The sequence below is a fragment of the Drosophila sechellia genome, chromosome 3L (assembly GCF_004382195.2).
Source record: "Drosophila sechellia strain sech25 chromosome 3L, ASM438219v1, whole genome shotgun sequence".
In the NCBI taxonomy this organism is placed as follows: domain Eukaryota; kingdom Metazoa; phylum Arthropoda; class Insecta; order Diptera; family Drosophilidae; genus Drosophila; species Drosophila sechellia.
In genome coordinates, this window is record NC_045951.1 from 10,362,245 (window position 1) to 10,379,851 (window position 17,607).

Sequence of the window (17,607 nt, forward strand, 5' to 3'; positions counted from 1 at the left end):
ATGATGGGTTTTTTCATCACTCGGCGTCCTGTAAATGAAATGTATTGAATACTGGATAGTTGAGCACAGGAATTGATTATGCCGGCAGGTGAGTCAAGCGGCTGGGCATGGGAATTCTTTTATAATTTAATTAAAATTGCTCACTGCTTTGTATGTCAGGTGGAATGTGGCCAAGGCATTCTACCAAAGAAAACTAATTAGTAGGGAGAAACTCCCAATAAAGAAGAAATATTTATGGCTAGCGAGTAATCACAGAATGTTTTTGCATTAACGGTGTGTACAAGGTAAATTAAATCTCAAAAAACAAATGTTTTGTGAAGGGCAAAAACAAAGCCAATTTGTTAAAATAATTAGTTTTTAAATATTTTGTGTAATAAATTTTCTCATTTGCTAATCGCATCATTAAACATTACTTTAAAATGGGTTTCTAGTTGTGGTACTTCTTTACTTGAGCAAAAAATAAAATTACTTGTAACCATTTTATTCGTTTAAAAAATAGTTGTATTTAATTTAATTAGTTTTAAAATATATTTTTTAATCTTTAAATATTTTTTAATTTATTTATAAAATTATATACAGTTTTAAGCAAGAGTTTCTATACACTTTAAAATTTGACTCAATACAAATAATATTTTGACCTTGGCTCTGGTCGCCTTTGACCCAATGAAATACCTTTCCTCCAGTATCCCCCTCTGACTGCTCGACCGCCAGCCCCACTTGCTCCTCCATCAGCTCCACTTCCTCCTGCTCCTCCAGCTCCACCAGATCCTCCTGGACGCCCAGGTCGGCCAGGCATTCCCTGACCAGGTCGTCCTGGTCTTCCGCTGCCAGGTCTACCCGGCTGCCCTGGATTAGCAAAGGAGCTTACATGGCGGAAACTCCGCTGTTTCATAGGCGGACCCACAGCGCCAATCTTCCTGTCGTCAGCTTGGCCTGCGAAGAATATTATTCACGTAATCTTCTTAGAAAGTTATTTTTATAAGATACCTTCGTGTAACCAGCCTAGGCAGCAAATTAGCAACAAGATGGGCACCGTTCGCATTTTTCAAGTTGACTGATCCACTTAGCCAGAAAAATGTTTTATATATAGCACTCGGGAAACTTTAGTCACTCTCTGTTCACAATGGAGAGGAAAACTCACCTCGAAAGAGGGGAGAACTACTCACTTCTGTTTAAGCCAACACCTATTTATTTATATTTATATTGGACTTTCCATAAGTAAATGATTGACTGATTGGAAGAGCACTCCATGCTGTGGAAAATAACTGGATTTTTTGTTCGATTTTTCCATCCAGCTATTCTGCACCCAAGACCCATTCTCCGTTTGTCAACGCTGCTCTAAAATATTTGTTTGTTTTATCGAAATATGTTTCATGGCACATCGCAGTCTTAATAAATACTAAAGAGCCATGATGAGCTGCTGCCCGAGCACAAAAGCCATCAAATCCCGTCCCAGTGCCACGCCCCCACCATTCAGCCGCCCCAATTCGAAATTTCTGACTATGACTATGACGCTGACGAGCTGAGCAGAGCTGAGATGCTGAAATTCTGCGCTATGCTGTGCATTCCCAATGGATTTGCTCGTGCGTGTCGACAAGAATTTCAATTTGCAAACAATAAATTTGAGCAGCCAGTCGCTCCTTCGAGGACGACCACTGTGAGCGCTTGGGGACCAAAGAAACCCGCAAAAAAATAAGAAATATACGTATATAAAAAATAAAAAAAGTGAAAAATAAACGGACTTCCAGCAATGTTTAATAAAGAAGAAATATTTTGCTTTTCACTTTGGCATCGCGTTGCAAGTGACAAGTTGACAATACACGCACTTTGTTCCAAAGCCGGGACAAATGGAATTAGATGCCGAATTAGGACTAATACAGCTTGAATTTGATTTTAGTACGGGCAGCTGAGATCTGGGAAACTTAAAGCGGTGGAGGAGGAACGAGAACAGACAAGACCGGAAGCGCAGAGCATAAAACGGAAATGAATCAATTTCCGTGCTGCAGACCATTAAAAACTACAAAAGCCCTCGAAAGAAGCAGATGAAGTACAGGAAAACGAGAAACAAGAGTGGGCACAACAGATACAAAATATGGTTTTCTGTCTGGCGCCGTATGAACGATGACCTATGACCCGGGCAAACCGCTTCATAATGATAATGTTGTAATTAAATCATGTCAATATAAAGATATTTATACATTTAATTCTTAATTTAGCCGCAATATTTTTGAAACTTAAAAATTAAATTTATTAATATAACACAAACATATTTGAATTTATCTCTTCTGATCTGAAATCATCATAAAAGGATATATAGAGTTTTCTGCCACATTGGTCTCTTCATTTTTCGTGGCATTGGACAAGTTCGAGAAGATGGTGTAGATAACATAGATGAAGCCAAATTCAATTGCTACCATATTAAAGCCACAAAGACAATAAAGTTAGTAACCAATTTAAGGCAGAAAACGTACCCATGGTCAGCAGGGAGATCAAAATGTTGGTCAGTGCCTCAATAGCGTCGCCCACAAAAAGTTCGTAGAACCACCACAAAATGAGGAAGACATCGAAGACCAAACCACAGGAGCACCATATCAACCATAATGTCATAAGCTCCGGTTTTTGCTGAAAATAAAAAGAGAATAAATGGAACGGAGTTGATGGGACTCCACGGGATACTTTTGACCCACCAATGAGATGCCAGCTATCATGAGCAGTGTGACCCCAATCCAGACATTCAGCATCAACAGGTAGCCCCAGAATATCCAAATGTTTTCGCTTTCACTCAGCTTTTTCCTGCTCAAGAGATCTCGAGGGCATAAATTGGTTAGAACACTGCATTTGAGTACATTCATTGAGTGCACTTACTGGGAAATAAATCTCTATGGCACTTCTCTTGCGCTTCAATCGATGCGACTTCTGATTTTTGTGCCAATCGACGACGTCGCATCATATAGAACATTACCATTTCGAAGAACAGAACTCCCAAAATGTCCATCCATCCGATGGCCATTCCGAATGCATTCAAAGCATTCATCACGTTCAGCTTTTCTTGCCCAATCACTATGGTTTTAGTTGATACTTAAGGGTTTTTAAAAACATTTTATATGACAAATTTAGCAGTGTACCGAAAAATAAATAAAGTCTGAAATAAGATTGCTCAATAAACTGTTTGCTATCTGCACACAGATGCTTAAAATGAAAAATTCGAAGCTGGAGTTAAAAAAAAATACAAATAAAAATCTTAGATTTGATAGATTTCATTTATTTAAACAACTTTTTTAAATATTTTCAAGCTTAAGTTTGAGAAATACATGTGTTAAAGTGCCATAATTTATTTTAAAGAAATTGAACCACCATTACGGTTCCATCTCTTCTCAAGTTTCCTGTTGCTTCTGTTGGAAAAACTTGAACTGGAAGTGAGATGTTTAAAAAGGCTTTGTCGCACCCCGGGGATCAAAATGTGCTCCCACTTTTTCGCCGGAGTTGCAAATGAGCGCGAAAAAGTAAATTATATTTGTCAACGGGGATTCCCCTCGTTCTCACTACCACACACACACTCACTCACACACAGGGTAAGAGTGTGTGTAAGAGCCGTCGCCGCACGTATTTCATCAGAGTGGCATTATATGCATGGGTATATGCTTATGTACTTACGTACACTATACGGTGGTATGTCTCATTTTTTCCCTGCATAAATAGATGCGACAACCATAGCAGCGAGACTTGGCTGTCATTTCCGTTTCCGCTTTGATACCGTGTGTGGAGTGTGATCGAACAACGAAGTAATTTAATAAGCTGAGCTTAAACAATATATTGAAATGTACCCTAAATATGTGGAAAGATTTTACGTAATTATTAAATATGCTCTATCTATACATTTAAAAATAAAATAATCATAAATGTACTAGCAACTTTAAAGAAGGAATTACTTGTATTATCTATTTCTACATTCATTATTTATACACTTATTGAACTGATCATATGTTCCTAACTTCAACTGCCACAAATAATGTTTCATTTTTTCGATATGATCTCCAGCAAGAAATCGCTGTTGATATGGGCATATGCTATAGGATGCTTTGATCTGATCAGCGCATTACTTTTTTCCATGGTCAGTTTGAAGACAATATGCGATCACGTAAGGCTAACCTTTGAATCCTTATATACAAGAGAAAATCTTTAGAAATCTTCAATCTTTTCCAGCTGAGTTGGCTGACGATTTTTGCCGCTGTTTTTGGCCTTTTCTGGATAACAATGATTGTGATGCTGCTGGTTGGCATTCATGGGGTATATTCGTATTTGAAAAGGTGGTTCACGTTGGCAGTGTGATAGTATCCTCCGCTTAATTACAGCGCCATCCCAGATGTGTTCGTGCCTGGATTATCTTCTCCTGCGTGGGAATCATGGTCGAGATGTGCCTGGTGCTGTATGCCGTTTTCAACGAGAGCACCTTCCAAATGGGTCTGATCAAAAATGGACTTTTACTCATGGTGGGATTGAGTGAGTGCAATATTAGAAAAATCACCATAAAATTAACTATATATTTTTCTATCAGTTGTGGAGTGCATTTTTCTGTACATCGTTCAGCGGTTCTACGTGACTTTGGCCTTTTGCCAAGCCTGTCATAAAGCTATAGCCTCAAGAATAGCACAACAGCAGGCTTGTATGGAATTGGAAGGAGAACACAGTCACCAAAAGCATCATTATAACTTGGGCGAAACCAAAAGACCTATTGAAAACCAAAAGCGCAGGGGAAAAATAGTTCCAAACGCTCCAACACAACCAATGAAGATGGGTCTTTTCAGACCTTCATACAGCAGCTCGGCAACGTAAAATGAAGGCCTATTTTTTATTTTATAGCTAAAATATTAAAATACACGTTTGTAAAAATAATAAAAATATATTATTTAGCTACAGGGCACGAAACTCTTCGAATTCGCATGAATACTTCTTGATTTCTTCTTTACTCACTGCTGAGCAAATTATTTTAAAAGGATTTTGTGTTTAACATTGGCGTTCTAGTGTGTGTGTGTGGCTTGTGTAGGTGTGAGTGGTCCGCATCCTGCGTTTGATAAAAGTTAAAGAGCTTGTCGCAGGCAAAAGGAAAAAACTCTAATCAATTTCATGTTTATTTTAAAAATATATAAATAAATACTTTACTTTCGCATTTGTTTCTGAAGTTTTTTGAGAACGGCTTTATCTTTTTTCATACGCTCCTTGGCTTGTTTTTCCATCCGTTTTAGATCCTTGCGATCCAGGGGCTTTTCCTCTTCCTCAGCGTATTTCACATCACAGCCACTCCTTTCTCTATACTTCTCTTCACGAGGCGATTCTTGTGCAGTGTAATCAATCATATCCAGATAAAGTAGGTAAATGATATAGACAAAAGTCATTTCCACGGCTAAAATGAATTTCAATTATATTCAGTAAATTAAATTAGTTAATATTTAGACCAACCCAGTCCCACGAAGGGCAGCACTGTTATTTTGACACCTTCCCAGTTCACAGATATGGCCAAGGTCAGGCCGTAGAGCAGTATAAATCCATCTAGGAGTATTCCCAAGCAAGTGAACACCAACCAGAATCGAACCAGTCCCAGTTTTCGTCTATAGATACCCGCCATTAGAACTATGATTATAACCATCCAGAAAATGGTGAAGATCAGGGCAACCAAGGCGGTCCAGTGACCCTGCAAATACCAAAATTGAACCGCAATTTCCCTGAAAGGACTGTGGGCTAATTGTCTTACATGCCTGGCAAATACCACTCCTGAGATAATTGCGAATAGCAGGGCGGATATGAAGTCCAGCAAGGCGATGCAATAGGCACAGGGCACTAAATATCCATCAGAATTTGACCCCATCGCCCAGGCTAAGATTCATCACATCACTGGCAATGTTGTCTACTAAATCAAAGCTATAATGATGATAAGCACGTACTTGGCGATTGGGGAAGGGGGTTACTCGGGTCTTGGCGGCCTGTTAATCAAAGCCGTTTGATTGCCAACATTCATGGACACAGCACAGTGGTATTAAAGCATAGGAATGTGGGAAATAAGATGGCCAAAAGTTAAATATACTATAGAAATGTTCGATGTATATATTTACATAAACTAACACAGTTACGTTCAATGTTCCTGCGAATTCAACAAATTTATTTCCATTTTGTCTTTTTTTGTAATTTCCGTTTCATTTAATACATCTAAATTACATACATTTACATTCACAAAGTATATATAAACTCTTCATTCAAATACTAGGCTCTTAAAACAGATGCCAAGTGGCTTAACAAATCAATCTAAACCAATGTGAACTGCTTTTTGCTGGCAAAGTTCGCTCTTCATTCATGGCATTTGTTTTGTCAGCAGGTCCTGGAGATTGAATTGTCCTTTTTCCTGGTCCCTCGATGGCAACGTGACCACCTATCGTCCTCCCAGGCATCGGAAAATAGATGGAAAACTGTATAAGTCAATTATTATCATTGCTTATGGGGGGTCGGGAATTGATTTCCGGTAAATAGAAATCCAAATAACACATGAAAAACACATTTTTAATTTATTTTAGTAAATCCAAAGGGATTCTTCGCTGCGTGTGGACATTGAACGTAATGAAACGAACATAAATGATTATTATTATCAAGCGTGTTGTTTTTGTTCAAACTGGCTTTTTATCCTTTAGAAGACTTTCCAGAAGTCCTGTATTTTGAGCTTGGAGATTGGGCTTGAGTTTCATCATCTATATAATCTTCTGTGCTTCTAACTGAAATTTATATTTAGTATATGTTATAAATCTGAGCTTTATCTATTCACCTTTAGTAGTCGTATCATAATTATCACCCTCCAAAAGGACGTAGGAATATAATCTCTTGAAGTATCTGAATACCAAGTATAAGCAAGTGACCTCGTAAACTGCAAAGATTTATAATTCAATGCCTAAGAATAGTATTAAAATAAAAACATACAGATTCCCAAATATGAAATGGTCCAGCGCTTGAAATGTTCTGCGTCGAAAATAGGAGATGAAGTAACATTCCATATTAGATAAATAATATCCGTAGCAGTTGCAAAGGCAGTAAACAGTAACCAAAATATGAGCAAAGTTGGTCGACCCTAATTAATACAAAAATTTAAATATGTAAATATTTCGTAGATTTTTTAAATTCTTACTGTCAATAAAGCAACAAACAGTACACCGACTGTTACAATCCAAGCTATTGTACTTAAAAAGGCCATTATGGTATACCAATTCGTCTAAAGCAAAACAATAAATGACTAAAAATATTAAAGAACGTTCTTTTTAAATACTTACGTGCAAAACCATGAGTGAAACTGAACTAAATGAAAAATACAATGAACGCACCAGTTCAAAAGCACCAACAACAAAGCATGTCCTCAGGAGATTATCCTTAGGCAACTGAACCTCTCCCGACTCAATAGACATTTTGCAAGATATAAATTTATTCGATACACAACTTTTTGAAACAATCTAATAAATATATATATTTTATTTAGGACGGAAATACAAAGCCAACTAAAGTTTCAAGATACAGCATATGATCTTATTTTTTGCCTTTTTTCTTTTTTGGACTTTTAGACTTTTTCTTTTCATTTTTACCGCCACCTATATAAAATCGATTAGAAGTAATATGTAATATTAGATTAAAGGTATCTTACAACAAAGGGTTCTTTTCTTTTTCGTTTCATCCATAATCTGATAGTACCGATGTATGAAATAGATGCAGGTGCTTTCAACAACTAAAATTATACTCAACATTAGAAATGTATTTGGTTTGAAATTTAAATTTTACTTACATATTCCAAGGAAGATTATTGAAAACTCTTCAAGACGGCCCCAGTCCACAGTTATTGAGGTCGCAATGCCCCAGAGTAGAAACAGAATATCGGTGATAAAGCCGACTAAGGAAAATATAAGCCAATACCTAACGAAAACTGGCTTGCGCTAATGTGTTTATAGTTTTAATATTAATACCACTAAATAAATGAATTCAAGCTCACCTTGTAAAGGCCAACCATCAACAGGATGACCATTATAACCCAGAAAATGACACCCAACAGCGCCATCATAGCAAACACGCTGAACTATTATTGGTTTAATATAATTATTTAGAATTTTGTTTTTTAAACAATACCTACCTGTTTAACCAGAAGAATCATTGTTTGAACTGTAAAATATAACGCATGCAGCAGATCGGAAATTGCTATGCCGAAACATATCTTCGGCAGATTGGAATTCAAAGAATTGTTCTTCGATTTGCTATTACCGCTCTTTTTTTTCTCCTTCTCCGACTTCTTTTTCGGCGGGTGTTTTTTCTTTTCGGCGCCCATTGTGTAGGCACAATGTTAATTTCTTACATCCAATGATCATTAGATCAAGGCAAGTGGGATTGCAAAGATAAATCAGTGGCTAATAACACTTTTTTTTTCCAGTTTTGTTATTTGAATTTCAGTTTGAATATCCAGTGGCTCTAAAACCGTTCACAGCTGACGGTACGCAAGGTGGCAAGGTGGTACTTCATAGTTATCGGCCACCGATAAGTCAGTGTTGCAAAAGAGACGAAAGCGGCTTTCGGCGCTCGTCTGTGTTTATACGTGATTTACCAACTATTTGCATATCAAAATAGAAAAACAGGATGCCCATTGTAGTAAAAACGTAAGTAGCTTGAAATGCAGCGAAAGTAACTATTTAAATAGGATAAAAACATGTGAAAACAAAGAGTATTCTACGAGGCACTCAACTGCCGACGTTGCCATACGTGCTTTATTGCTTTAGCTTACAGAAATTTATCGAATTCCATCGATATCTTTGTTTAATTTCTTGACCTCGCGGATTTGTTGTGAAATTGTTGCTCGTGTTTTATTTAAATGGGACCGCCGAAGAAGTCGAGAAAGGATCGCAGCGGTGGGGACAAGTTCGGTGAGTGTGGGGCACATGGAAAACCAATGAACTTCGGTGTAATTTGAGAACTATTCCCAGGCAAAAAGCGGCGTGCCGAGGATGAGGCTTTCACCCAACTGGTGGACGACAATGATAGCTTGGATGCCACGGAATCGGATGGAATTCCAGGTGCAGCGTCCAAGAATGCGGAGACCAATGACGAGCAAATCAATACGGATGAGTACGGGGCCAAGGATTATCGGTCGCAGATGCAACTGCGTCCGGATCACGGAAATCGACCACTTTGGGTTGCGCCAAATGGTCACGTCTTCCTGGAATCATTCTCGCCCGTCTATAAGCATGCCCACGACTTTCTTATCGCCATTTCGGAGCCCGTCTGCCGACCCGAACACATTCACGAGTACAAACTCACCGCCTACAGTTTATATGCCGCCGTTTCGGTGGGACTGCAAACCCATGACATTGTGGAATACCTGAAGAGGTTGAGCAAGACCAGCATTCCCGAAGGCATACTGGAGTTTATACGACTCTGCACCCTATCCTATGGCAAGGTCAAGCTGGTCTTGAAGCACAACAAGTACTTTATCGAGTCACCACATCCCGAGGTGCTGCAAAAGTTACTTAAGGATCCAGTGATCCAGAAATGCCGCCTCATACGCAGCGAGGGAGAGGATTTCATTCAGGGAACTCTGGACAGCAAGGCCATTACTCAATTCGGGACCAAACTGCCAGCGGGAGCCACGGACAAGCCGACAGCAGATCCTGCAGCAGCCGCAGGAGCTGTTGTAGCCGCTGATGGAACAACGGCAGTGCCAGAAGATATCACAGACTTCTACGAGAAGATCGACAAGGAGGAGGAGGACGAGGATGAGGCCAATCTGAAGACCGTGTCGTTTGAGGTGGCCCAGGAGAAGATCGAAGTGATTCAGAAGCGATGCATCGAGATAGAGCATCCTCTATTGGCGGAATACGATTTCCGCAACGATACCAACAATCCAGACATTAATATTGACCTCAAACCCGCTGCCGTTCTGCGTCCATATCAGGAGAAGAGTCTGCGCAAGATGTTCGGCAATGGAAGAGCCCGTTCTGGTGTTATTGTGCTTCCTTGCGGTGCAGGAAAATCCCTAGTGGGTGTCACAGCATGCTGCACCGTGCGAAAAAGGGCCCTAGTTCTATGCAACAGCGGTGTTTCTGTGGAGCAGTGGAAGCAGCAGTTTAAGATGTGGTCCACAGCTGACGACAGCATGATTTGTAGATTCACCTCGGAAGCAAAAGACAAACCCATGGGTTGTGGGATTCTAGTGACCACATACTCCATGATAACGCACACTCAGAAGAGGTCATGGGAAGCAGAGCAGACCATGCGTTGGCTGCAGGAGCAGGAATGGGGCATCATGGTGCTGGACGAGGTGCACACCATTCCAGCCAAAATGTTCCGTCGCGTGCTGACCATCGTTCAATCTCATTGCAAGCTGGGATTGACGGCCACACTGCTGCGTGAAGATGACAAGATTGCCGATCTCAACTTTCTCATTGGACCCAAACTGTACGAGGCCAACTGGTTGGAGCTGCAAAAGAAGGGTTATATTGCACGCGTGCAGTGCGCCGAGGTGTGGTGTCCCATGTCACCGGAGTTCTATCGCGAGTACCTAACCACCAAAACCTCCAAGAAGATGTTGCTCTATGTGATGAATCCCTCCAAGTTCCGCAGCTGCCAGTTTCTTATTAAATATCACGAGCAACGAGGCGACAAAACGATTGTCTTCTCGGATAATGTGTTTGCATTGAAACACTATGCAATCAAGATGAACAAGCCTTTCATCTATGGTCCCACCTCGCAGAACGAACGTATCCAGATCCTCCAGAACTTTAAGTTTAACTCCAAGGTGAGTGCCAACTAATAAACATATTTAGGAACATTTATTTAACAAGACCTATTTCAGGTTAATACAATCTTCGTGTCCAAAGTGGCAGACACCAGCTTTGATTTGCCCGAGGCCAATGTGCTTATCCAGATCTCTTCGCATGGCGGCTCTCGTCGTCAGGAGGCCCAGCGTCTGGGTCGTATTCTGCGTGCCAAAAAGGGAGCAATTGCCGAGGAGTACAATGCCTTCTTCTATACACTCGTCTCGCAGGATACCATGGAGATGAGCTACTCCCGCAAGCGACAGCGGTTCTTGGTCAACCAGGGCTACAGCTACAAGGTTATCACGCATCTCAAGGGCATGGACACGGACTCGGATTTGATGTACGGCACACAGGAGGAGCAGGGACAACTGCTGCAGTTGGTCCTGTCCGCTTCCGATTTGGACTGCGAGGATGAGAAGCTGCCGGGCGAGCCGGGCTACCGTCCCAGTGGCTCGGGCGGCACCGTGAGACGAGTCGGCGGACTGAGCTCCATGTCTGGCGGAGATGATGCCATCTACTACGAACATCGTAAAAAGAACGTTGGCAGCGTGCATCCGCTCTTCAAGAAATTCAGGGGATAGACCTAAGAATATCACAAACAACTGTGAAGCATGAATAAAATTCTGAACAAATTTTAGAAACTTTCCGTGGAAAATGGGCTTACAATATTCATTTATGTACCCCTTTAACACTTCAGTAACACAAATCCATTTTTTTATTCTAGACAAAACGCTGGCAAAGGCGATTGGGCCATTATAGAGCTGCAAGGCGACTTGGAGGTACGTAGCAACCAGGATATGCACGACCAGTTTATTGGCGACCTCTACTACAATAAATATGGCCAACCTGTAAGTTGTAATTATAAAGTTATAATTTAACCAGTCCTTAAATAATCTGATTTCATATCCCAAGATTCTCATCATTGGCCATCACATTCTTCAGGGACGAGAACAAAAGTTGGATAAACCGTTTGCGGTGCTTGAAAAGTCCAAGACCAATGAGGGAGAACGACTCCTGGAAACGAGCATGGCCTCGCAGGATGTCAGTATGCTGAACGCCACCACTGGAGCAGAGCGCACAGTGCTGGATCATACGATTGCACAGGAGCACAAGAGTCGCCAGAGAACGGAGTACACTGTGCGCGCCGTTTGCACCAAAAAATTGATCTTCAAATCGCGACCCAAACCAATTATAGCCAATGTAGCTAAATCCGTTTAGTTGTGTTTTCGAAAATATAGTTTTATTCAATTTTTATGATAAGATTTTCATAAGTTTACTCGTTATCAAACAATTTCCATTTCACGCTCTATGCCCACGAACTTCAGCTGTTCCGTGGGTCCATATCTGTAGTCAAAGAAGAGCTCCTCGCCGGGCTGAATGGCCCGCTTGGCAAAGATGCCGATGCGATGATCGCCGGTGACCATCATAACCTTGGCATAGCAATTGGGATTAATGGAATGATTGGCAAACCGAATCTTGTTGCCCTTCCGAGTGGCATCCACAACAAAATCGTTGTTCAGATTGAAAAGGAACGAGCACATGTACTTGTCGTAGACCTTGCCACGGCGATCGGCTTCATCTTGGGATATGATCTCGCCACAATATTCCGATATGAACTCATTCTTTTGTGCACCTTCCTTAAGAAAGATGCCCCATCCGGCGATGTCAGAGGGGGCCATGAGCAGGTGTTTGTCTGCAATTGAAGATTTAATTAGTTGATTGAAGACCAATATGGAATAGGAAAGATAGAATAGAAAGTTTCTTACGCAGTCCCCGCTGCACGCACACGTTCTTGCACGTGATCTTGGTCAGCTTAAACTGATCCGCTCCGCAGGCCTGGCAGAGATCGGGATCGCACTCGCGAACCGCCAGATAGCAAGGACACTGCTTCGTATTGCACTGAGCCTTGCAGCGACAGCCTGGGAAACGATTCTGGCAATCGCTGCTGCAGTTGCAGAACTTCTCGCAGAAGTTTTGCGTTTGAATGCAGGAGCAGTTCATGTCGCAGGGATGTCCGGGATGGTCGCAGGGCGTGTAGTTGTACACGTGATTCGAGGATGAGTCCTTCTTCAGCTGAATCTTACGGCAGTGCAGCGACCACAGACGTTGCTTCTTCTTCTTCTTGCGCGGCGGTGTGAAGTCCTGTCGCAAGTCCTCGAAACTAAACTCAGCGTCCTCCTTCTGGGCAAACTCGTACACCTGACGGCAGGTCTTTGTGAGCATGTTGTGTGCAATCGCGCAGTAGTTCTTTAAATACACTTTATGCAAGACCCGATAAAGAGCTTGGTCAGCGCCAGTCCAGACGCACTGCGTACTGGTGATGTTCATCATGCCAGCTGGAGAGAAAAAGTAAAATATTTAACACATGCTCCAACCATTCTGCTAACTTAAAACTGACCCATAATGGAGTTGATCTCAGCCACAGCGGCGCTATTTACAGTCAGGCCATTATCCTTGCTATTCTCATGGTTAAAGTCCTTGTTGCTGAACTGACTGTTGCTGTCATTGCTGTCCTCGGAGCTGGCCTCATTGCAGGAATCAATGGGAGGTGTCTTGCTATCGGCCGCCAGCTTTTCCTTCATGCCATCCTGCATCATATCGCAGAATTACTAAACCATTCAAATCTACAAGGTGCATCCAACTTACGATCAACATGTAGCAGGAGTTGCTGCAAGGTTCGGCGAAGGTCTTCAGTTCCGGATAGCGACGCTTCTGCAGATTGGGACCCGCATGTCCTTGCAAGCCTGTGAACAGAGAGCAGCGGGATTAGAATAACTCAATCGGGCGAAAATCACTTGATGTCTATGAAACGCTGTTGGATTAGCATGAGGGTAATCGGTTACATTTGAAGAGATAGAGAGAAATGGTCAAGCCAAAGCCACACGAAATGAGGTGAGAAACACCGAGGGGTCAATTTAGACACATGACAAACATAGCCAATTATCCACTGATATGGGGGATTATTAAAATTATATTCATAGACAGCGAGATGAGGATGCGGAGGCGTTGACGGGCAAACGGCATGAGAGTGTGTGCGTGTGGTTATCGAAACAACAACTACAACAACGACTCACCCTGCACATGGTGACCTAAATTGCAATTAATTCAATACAACATTTTGGAATTTCGTTTTTTTTTTTTGGGGGGGTTTAAGAAATGGTACAGATTTGTGTTTTTTGGCAAGATAATATTGTTTCCAAACAAGAAAAGAAAAGCAAAAACAAAACGTAAAGTCATTAGGTAACCCAGCTGGCAGCAGTTCCCATCGTTTAACTTACGGTGCAGGAAGCAGTCGTATTTGAAGCAACGCCGACAGAAGAGCGTGTGAAAGGAGTGCATGGTCCTTTCCCGTGAAACGCTTTCGGCCTTGATGCCGTCTATGTTGGGTGTGCACTCCTGTGGACGCTCCGGATCCTGGTGCTCCGTGAGCTCAATGTACCTGGCAAAGAGAATAAGCCGTAAGTAGGGATATTTACTACCCTGGTTTTCAAATTACATACTTTTCTTTGAGCTCTTGAGCAGTGCCCTTGTCTGGAAAGTTGGCGCTGATGGCCTGAAAAATAATGGGGGCAGGGAAGGGCAGCTTGTCCTCGACTTCTTCCACAGCGGGCTTAATATCCGCATCTTCAGTCTCCTCCGGTTCATCATTTTCCTTCTTCTCAACCACAGTCAGATCCACTTTGCTGTCGGTTTTCTCAAGCTTTATGGGAGATACACCGTCTACGTCTACATCCACTTCTGCATCATCTTCGCCATGTTTTGATTTTGCCAACGTCTCTGTTTTAATGCCAGTCGATGTACCCGGAGCGGCTTCCTCCAGTTCCTTGCTATAGGAGCGCATTAGGGCGTGCACCAGTTCTACGAAGATGGCATCGTCCATGAACGAGGGATCCTTGTCGCCGTGGACCTTGCCATCGTAGTTTTTGATCAGTTCCTCTATGAACTTGCCATCCTTATCGAGGACCTCGTCGCCCATATAGGGTATATTGTGCAGCACCGTCTCATCTTCCACCATGAAGTTCTGCTGTGTTGGTGCCCACGTATACATGGTGGGTATGGGAGTGACCGCGTTGATCACGCAGATAGGTACCTTTTGGGGACCGCTGGGAATGCCATTGTAGCTAGTCACCTCCGCCCGCTTCACGCAGTCCACATGCGGCGGGTCGTAGGGTTTAGCCTGCCAAACCTTCGACTCGCAGTACAGATCCTGTACATTGTGGTTGTGCTCGTCCCTGGAGGATATGTGTACATATATTTTAGTTGTTTCCGATTCCCAGACATCCACCATCTCCTTCCCGCGCTTACCAGTTCCTTATCCACGCCTCCTTGATCTCGTCGGCACGTTTGTAGCGCTTCTGCTGCCTGATTTTGATGTACTCCGACTTGACACGCCTCTTCCACTCGGGTGGCACCTTAGTGCTATTCATAATGCCTTCGAGGGACTTTATATTTGTTGTTTTTACGTATAAAAACACTGCTTTTGCTACAATTATTTTCCGCCTTTTTTTTGCAACAGCTGCCGCAGTGTGACCGTTGTACTGTAGGAAGAACTACTATAACACATGTGTGTATGCAGAAAAAAATTTTGTGGGGACTTCAATTTTTACGATATATCATTAATTATATTTATATTATAATAAAAACTATAAAATTTTTGTTTTAAAATACATACCATATATAAATACAATACTTACTATAAATTAGCTATACAACCATTTTATACTGAGAGGAGGAAATAAACAAATGGCTTTTACCCCCCTTCCCCCTTTGTTACGACCCTGCTTCTTAGTGTTGAGTAACGTAGCCCGTTATCAGTGCTGTCAAACGTAGAATGTCATCAAAAACATAAAAAGAGGAAAGGAAAGCTATGAGAACCTCATCAAATAATAATAATAAATACAATAATATTTAAACTGGACAAATTTAATCGCATTAAGACGGCCACGAGCTTTGAGGAAATAGCTGCTATGGAACCGTCAGCCTGCGAAGGTATGTAACTCGCCGGCAAAAGAGAGCCGGAAAGCGCACAAGCCACTGACTATGTTTACCAACCATAACTGGGTTTCTTTTCCTCGCTCCTCTGCAGATCTCAAGGCCTTCGAGCGGCGCCTCACCGAAGTGGTTTCATCGTACCGTCCCTCGACGTTCCGCTGGCGCAGTAAGTTGCATCCGTGTAATGAGAACACCAGCGAGCAGTACAGCCCGTAATAACCATAGAGCTTCTTGCAGTTGTCCTCTCCGCCATGTCCATGTGCACCGCCATCAGCGCCTGGTACTGGCTACGCGATCCGCGCACCACCGTCGTACCGCTAACGGAGTCCCTCTGGATCCATCCCGTCTTCACAGTCGCCACCCTGACATTGGGTAAGAATCGGCGTAGCCACTACTGTACTCCGTACATAGGTCACTTTTTGTAGTCAAGGCGGCGGTCATTGAACCTTGGATATTCTACCTAGTATGGGGAAAAATTTTAATACCATAACCGTACCATAAATATACCATACCATTTAAATCCATATAATCATATCATAGAGCATACTATGTATTCTCAGATATTCGGTTAAAAGAAAAACAACTGAATCAAAAGATGTTAGTTAAGACATGGCACACTACATATGTACGTACGTTCTCCAAATTTTAGAAAAATTGCCTTTGTCATAGCTCTTCGCTTTATCAAATTCGATTTGGTCTAATACCTTTATTAAGCTGGTATTCTATCATATCGCCGCAATATTGATAGTACAACTGATTAAGAATATTCAGCTGGCAAAAACTTCCATTAAACTTAATCTAATCTTTTTTGTTTTCAAACTGACTTACTGATTACCTTTTACATTCTCTCCGCAGTCGTCCTGTTCATCCTGGGCATACAGAAACTAGTCATAGCTCCGCAAATCATTACATCGAGAACTCGAATGGTACTGGGAGACTTCAATATGAGCTGTGACGACACGGGGAAGCTGATACTCAAGCCGCGGCAGAGTAACAACAACAGTACATGAGCACCGGCCAGTTTCCAGGACGTTTATTTAGTTAATTGCTAGTTCCCCTACCCTTACCCTTTTCTTTTTGCCTGCATGTTGATTCGGACACCCTCGCTTTGTAAGCGTATTTTTAAAGTAGCTCTTATTTCTCCCCCACAATTTTGTTTAATTATAGAAGCTCCATTGTACAAAAAACAAAAAGAGAAGAAATCAATTGTTAAGCTTTATGTGTTTCGTTAACGGCGTTACCCATCGCTGCCAAATACACCAAGCGACATTTCAATATCAATTCATCTATAACTAACGAGTTGCTCGCAGATTGTGCAACGACAAGTGTTTTTGTATATTCGGAGCGGTTTTTTATCAAGCCGCTTTCTGTATAAATAGGGAGTCTGAGCGGTTCCAAGGCATCAGAAGCAATCAAGCCATCTGTACAACAAGCCAGCTTTACCATGAAGTTCCTACTCGTGTGCACTCTCATCCTGGGCCTCGCCTTCTTCATGGCCTCTGGCAAGGATTGCAATGGGTAACGCTCGGCATCAGCTCTACTTAACTGCTTCCCATACATTCTAGCCCTCCCCCAACTCAACAACGAGGCCCCAATGGTTGGCGATGACCACCACCACCACCAGGTGGTCCGCAGCGTTCACTTTGCCGAGGACGTGCAGGCTCCGCACAAGCACGATGACGTTGCCTGCTGCGGCTAGACATCTCCATTTGGAGCAAGGCGTGACGGCAACTTCATCGATCTTTAACCGCCTTTAACTTTTAATAAAGAGCAATATTGAACAATGAAT

General features: G+C 42.1%; 11 protein-coding genes and 1 long non-coding RNA gene across 14 annotated transcripts; 5 read left to right on the plus strand and 7 right to left on the minus strand.

The window, feature by feature from the left end:
- Window positions 1–556: 556 nt before the first annotated feature.
- On the minus strand, window positions 557–1,075 carry LOC116801207 (translation initiation factor IF-2). Its single transcript, XM_032719336.1, has 2 exons — window positions 988–1,075; window positions 557–933 (listed from the first exon to the last, which is right to left on the minus strand). The coding sequence occupies exons 1-2, from the start codon at window positions 1,040–1,042 to the stop codon at window positions 617–619; spliced, it is 372 nt and encodes a 123-aa protein (XP_032575227.1). The 5' UTR covers window positions 1,043–1,075; the 3' UTR covers window positions 557–616.
- Window positions 1,076–2,261: 1,186 nt separating this feature from the next.
- On the minus strand, window positions 2,262–3,183 carry LOC6605163. Its single transcript, XM_032719335.1, has 4 exons — window positions 2,866–3,183; window positions 2,688–2,806; window positions 2,472–2,622; window positions 2,262–2,410 (listed from the first exon to the last, which is right to left on the minus strand). Exons 1-4 carry the CDS (start codon window positions 3,032–3,034, stop codon window positions 2,277–2,279), a joined length of 573 nt encoding a protein of 190 aa, XP_032575226.1. The 5' UTR covers window positions 3,035–3,183; the 3' UTR covers window positions 2,262–2,276.
- A 618-nt stretch (window positions 3,184–3,801) lies between these two features.
- Window positions 3,802–5,044, plus strand: LOC116801206. The gene is made up of 4 exons (XM_032719334.1): window positions 3,802–4,138; window positions 4,204–4,287; window positions 4,353–4,500; window positions 4,556–5,044. Exons 1-4 carry the CDS (start codon window positions 4,010–4,012, stop codon window positions 4,831–4,833), a joined length of 639 nt encoding a protein of 212 aa, XP_032575225.1. The 5' UTR covers window positions 3,802–4,009; the 3' UTR covers window positions 4,834–5,044.
- Window positions 5,045–5,133: 89 nt separating this feature from the next.
- LOC6605164 lies at window positions 5,134–5,910 on the minus strand. Its single transcript, XM_002029967.2, has 3 exons — window positions 5,750–5,910; window positions 5,458–5,689; window positions 5,134–5,401 (listed from the first exon to the last, which is right to left on the minus strand). Exons 1-3 carry the CDS (start codon window positions 5,861–5,863, stop codon window positions 5,157–5,159), a joined length of 591 nt encoding a protein of 196 aa, XP_002030003.1. The 5' UTR covers window positions 5,864–5,910; the 3' UTR covers window positions 5,134–5,156.
- Window positions 5,911–6,555: 645 nt separating this feature from the next.
- Window positions 6,556–7,457, minus strand: LOC116800971. The gene is made up of 5 exons (XM_032717931.1): window positions 7,308–7,457; window positions 7,166–7,249; window positions 6,961–7,108; window positions 6,809–6,907; window positions 6,556–6,758 (listed from the first exon to the last, which is right to left on the minus strand). The coding sequence occupies exons 1-5, from the start codon at window positions 7,437–7,439 to the stop codon at window positions 6,667–6,669; spliced, it is 555 nt and encodes a 184-aa protein (XP_032573822.1). The 5' UTR covers window positions 7,440–7,457; the 3' UTR covers window positions 6,556–6,666.
- A 72-nt stretch (window positions 7,458–7,529) lies between these two features.
- LOC116800970 lies at window positions 7,530–8,373 on the minus strand. The gene is made up of 5 exons (XM_032717930.1): window positions 8,153–8,373; window positions 8,015–8,098; window positions 7,811–7,958; window positions 7,673–7,753; window positions 7,530–7,619 (listed from the first exon to the last, which is right to left on the minus strand). The coding sequence occupies exons 1-5, from the start codon at window positions 8,342–8,344 to the stop codon at window positions 7,558–7,560; spliced, it is 567 nt and encodes a 188-aa protein (XP_032573821.1). The 5' UTR covers window positions 8,345–8,373; the 3' UTR covers window positions 7,530–7,557.
- Window positions 8,374–8,548: 175 nt separating this feature from the next.
- LOC6605166 (chromosome transmission fidelity protein 8 homolog) lies at window positions 8,549–12,086 on the plus strand. Its single transcript, XM_002029969.2, has 3 exons — window positions 8,549–8,669; window positions 11,551–11,674; window positions 11,739–12,086. The coding sequence occupies exons 1-3, from the start codon at window positions 8,650–8,652 to the stop codon at window positions 12,042–12,044; spliced, it is 450 nt and encodes a 149-aa protein (XP_002030005.2). The 5' UTR covers window positions 8,549–8,649; the 3' UTR covers window positions 12,045–12,086.
- On the plus strand, window positions 8,813–11,459 carry LOC6605165 (general transcription and DNA repair factor IIH helicase subunit XPB). Its single transcript, XM_002029968.2, has 3 exons — window positions 8,813–8,933; window positions 8,994–10,804; window positions 10,862–11,459. Exons 1-3 carry the CDS (start codon window positions 8,882–8,884, stop codon window positions 11,405–11,407), a joined length of 2,409 nt encoding a protein of 802 aa, XP_002030004.1. The 5' UTR covers window positions 8,813–8,881; the 3' UTR covers window positions 11,408–11,459.
- On the minus strand, window positions 12,045–15,372 carry LOC6605167 (histone-lysine N-methyltransferase E(z)). Of its 2 annotated transcripts, XM_032717928.1 has the most exons (8): window positions 15,132–15,372; window positions 14,327–15,058; window positions 14,105–14,265; window positions 13,901–13,915; window positions 13,473–13,570; window positions 13,225–13,414; window positions 12,593–13,162; window positions 12,045–12,519 (listed from the first exon to the last, which is right to left on the minus strand). In XM_032717928.1, exons 1-8 carry the CDS (start codon window positions 15,251–15,253, stop codon window positions 12,110–12,112), a joined length of 2,298 nt encoding a protein of 765 aa, XP_032573819.1. In that variant the 5' UTR covers window positions 15,254–15,372; the 3' UTR covers window positions 12,045–12,109. The 2 variants fall into 2 exon arrangements, with proteins under 2 accessions (XP_032573819.1, XP_032573820.1); XM_032717929.1 differs by lacking the exon at window positions 13,901–13,915.
- A 164-nt stretch (window positions 15,373–15,536) lies between these two features.
- Window positions 15,537–16,427, minus strand: LOC116800966. The gene is made up of 3 exons (XR_004361699.1): window positions 16,331–16,427; window positions 15,879–16,278; window positions 15,537–15,643 (listed from the first exon to the last, which is right to left on the minus strand). It is a non-coding gene; the product is annotated as an uncharacterized LOC116800966 (long non-coding RNA).
- LOC6605168 (nuclear envelope phosphatase-regulatory subunit 1 homolog) lies at window positions 15,643–17,095 on the plus strand. 2 transcript variants are annotated; one of them, XM_032717910.1, is made up of 4 exons: window positions 15,643–15,815; window positions 15,913–15,984; window positions 16,044–16,190; window positions 16,674–17,095. In XM_032717910.1, the coding sequence occupies exons 1-4, from the start codon at window positions 15,794–15,796 to the stop codon at window positions 16,826–16,828; spliced, it is 396 nt and encodes a 131-aa protein (XP_032573801.1). In that variant the 5' UTR covers window positions 15,643–15,793; the 3' UTR covers window positions 16,829–17,095. The 2 variants fall into 2 exon arrangements, with proteins under 2 accessions (XP_032573801.1, XP_002030007.1); XM_002029971.2 differs by having other exon boundaries at window positions 15,646–15,815; window positions 16,056–16,190.
- Window positions 17,096–17,136: 41 nt separating this feature from the next.
- LOC6605169 lies at window positions 17,137–17,606 on the plus strand. The gene is made up of 2 exons (XM_032717911.1): window positions 17,137–17,320; window positions 17,384–17,606. Exons 1-2 carry the CDS (start codon window positions 17,263–17,265, stop codon window positions 17,515–17,517), a joined length of 192 nt encoding a protein of 63 aa, XP_032573802.1. The 5' UTR covers window positions 17,137–17,262; the 3' UTR covers window positions 17,518–17,606.
- The last annotated feature ends 1 nt before the right edge of the window (window position 17,607 follows it).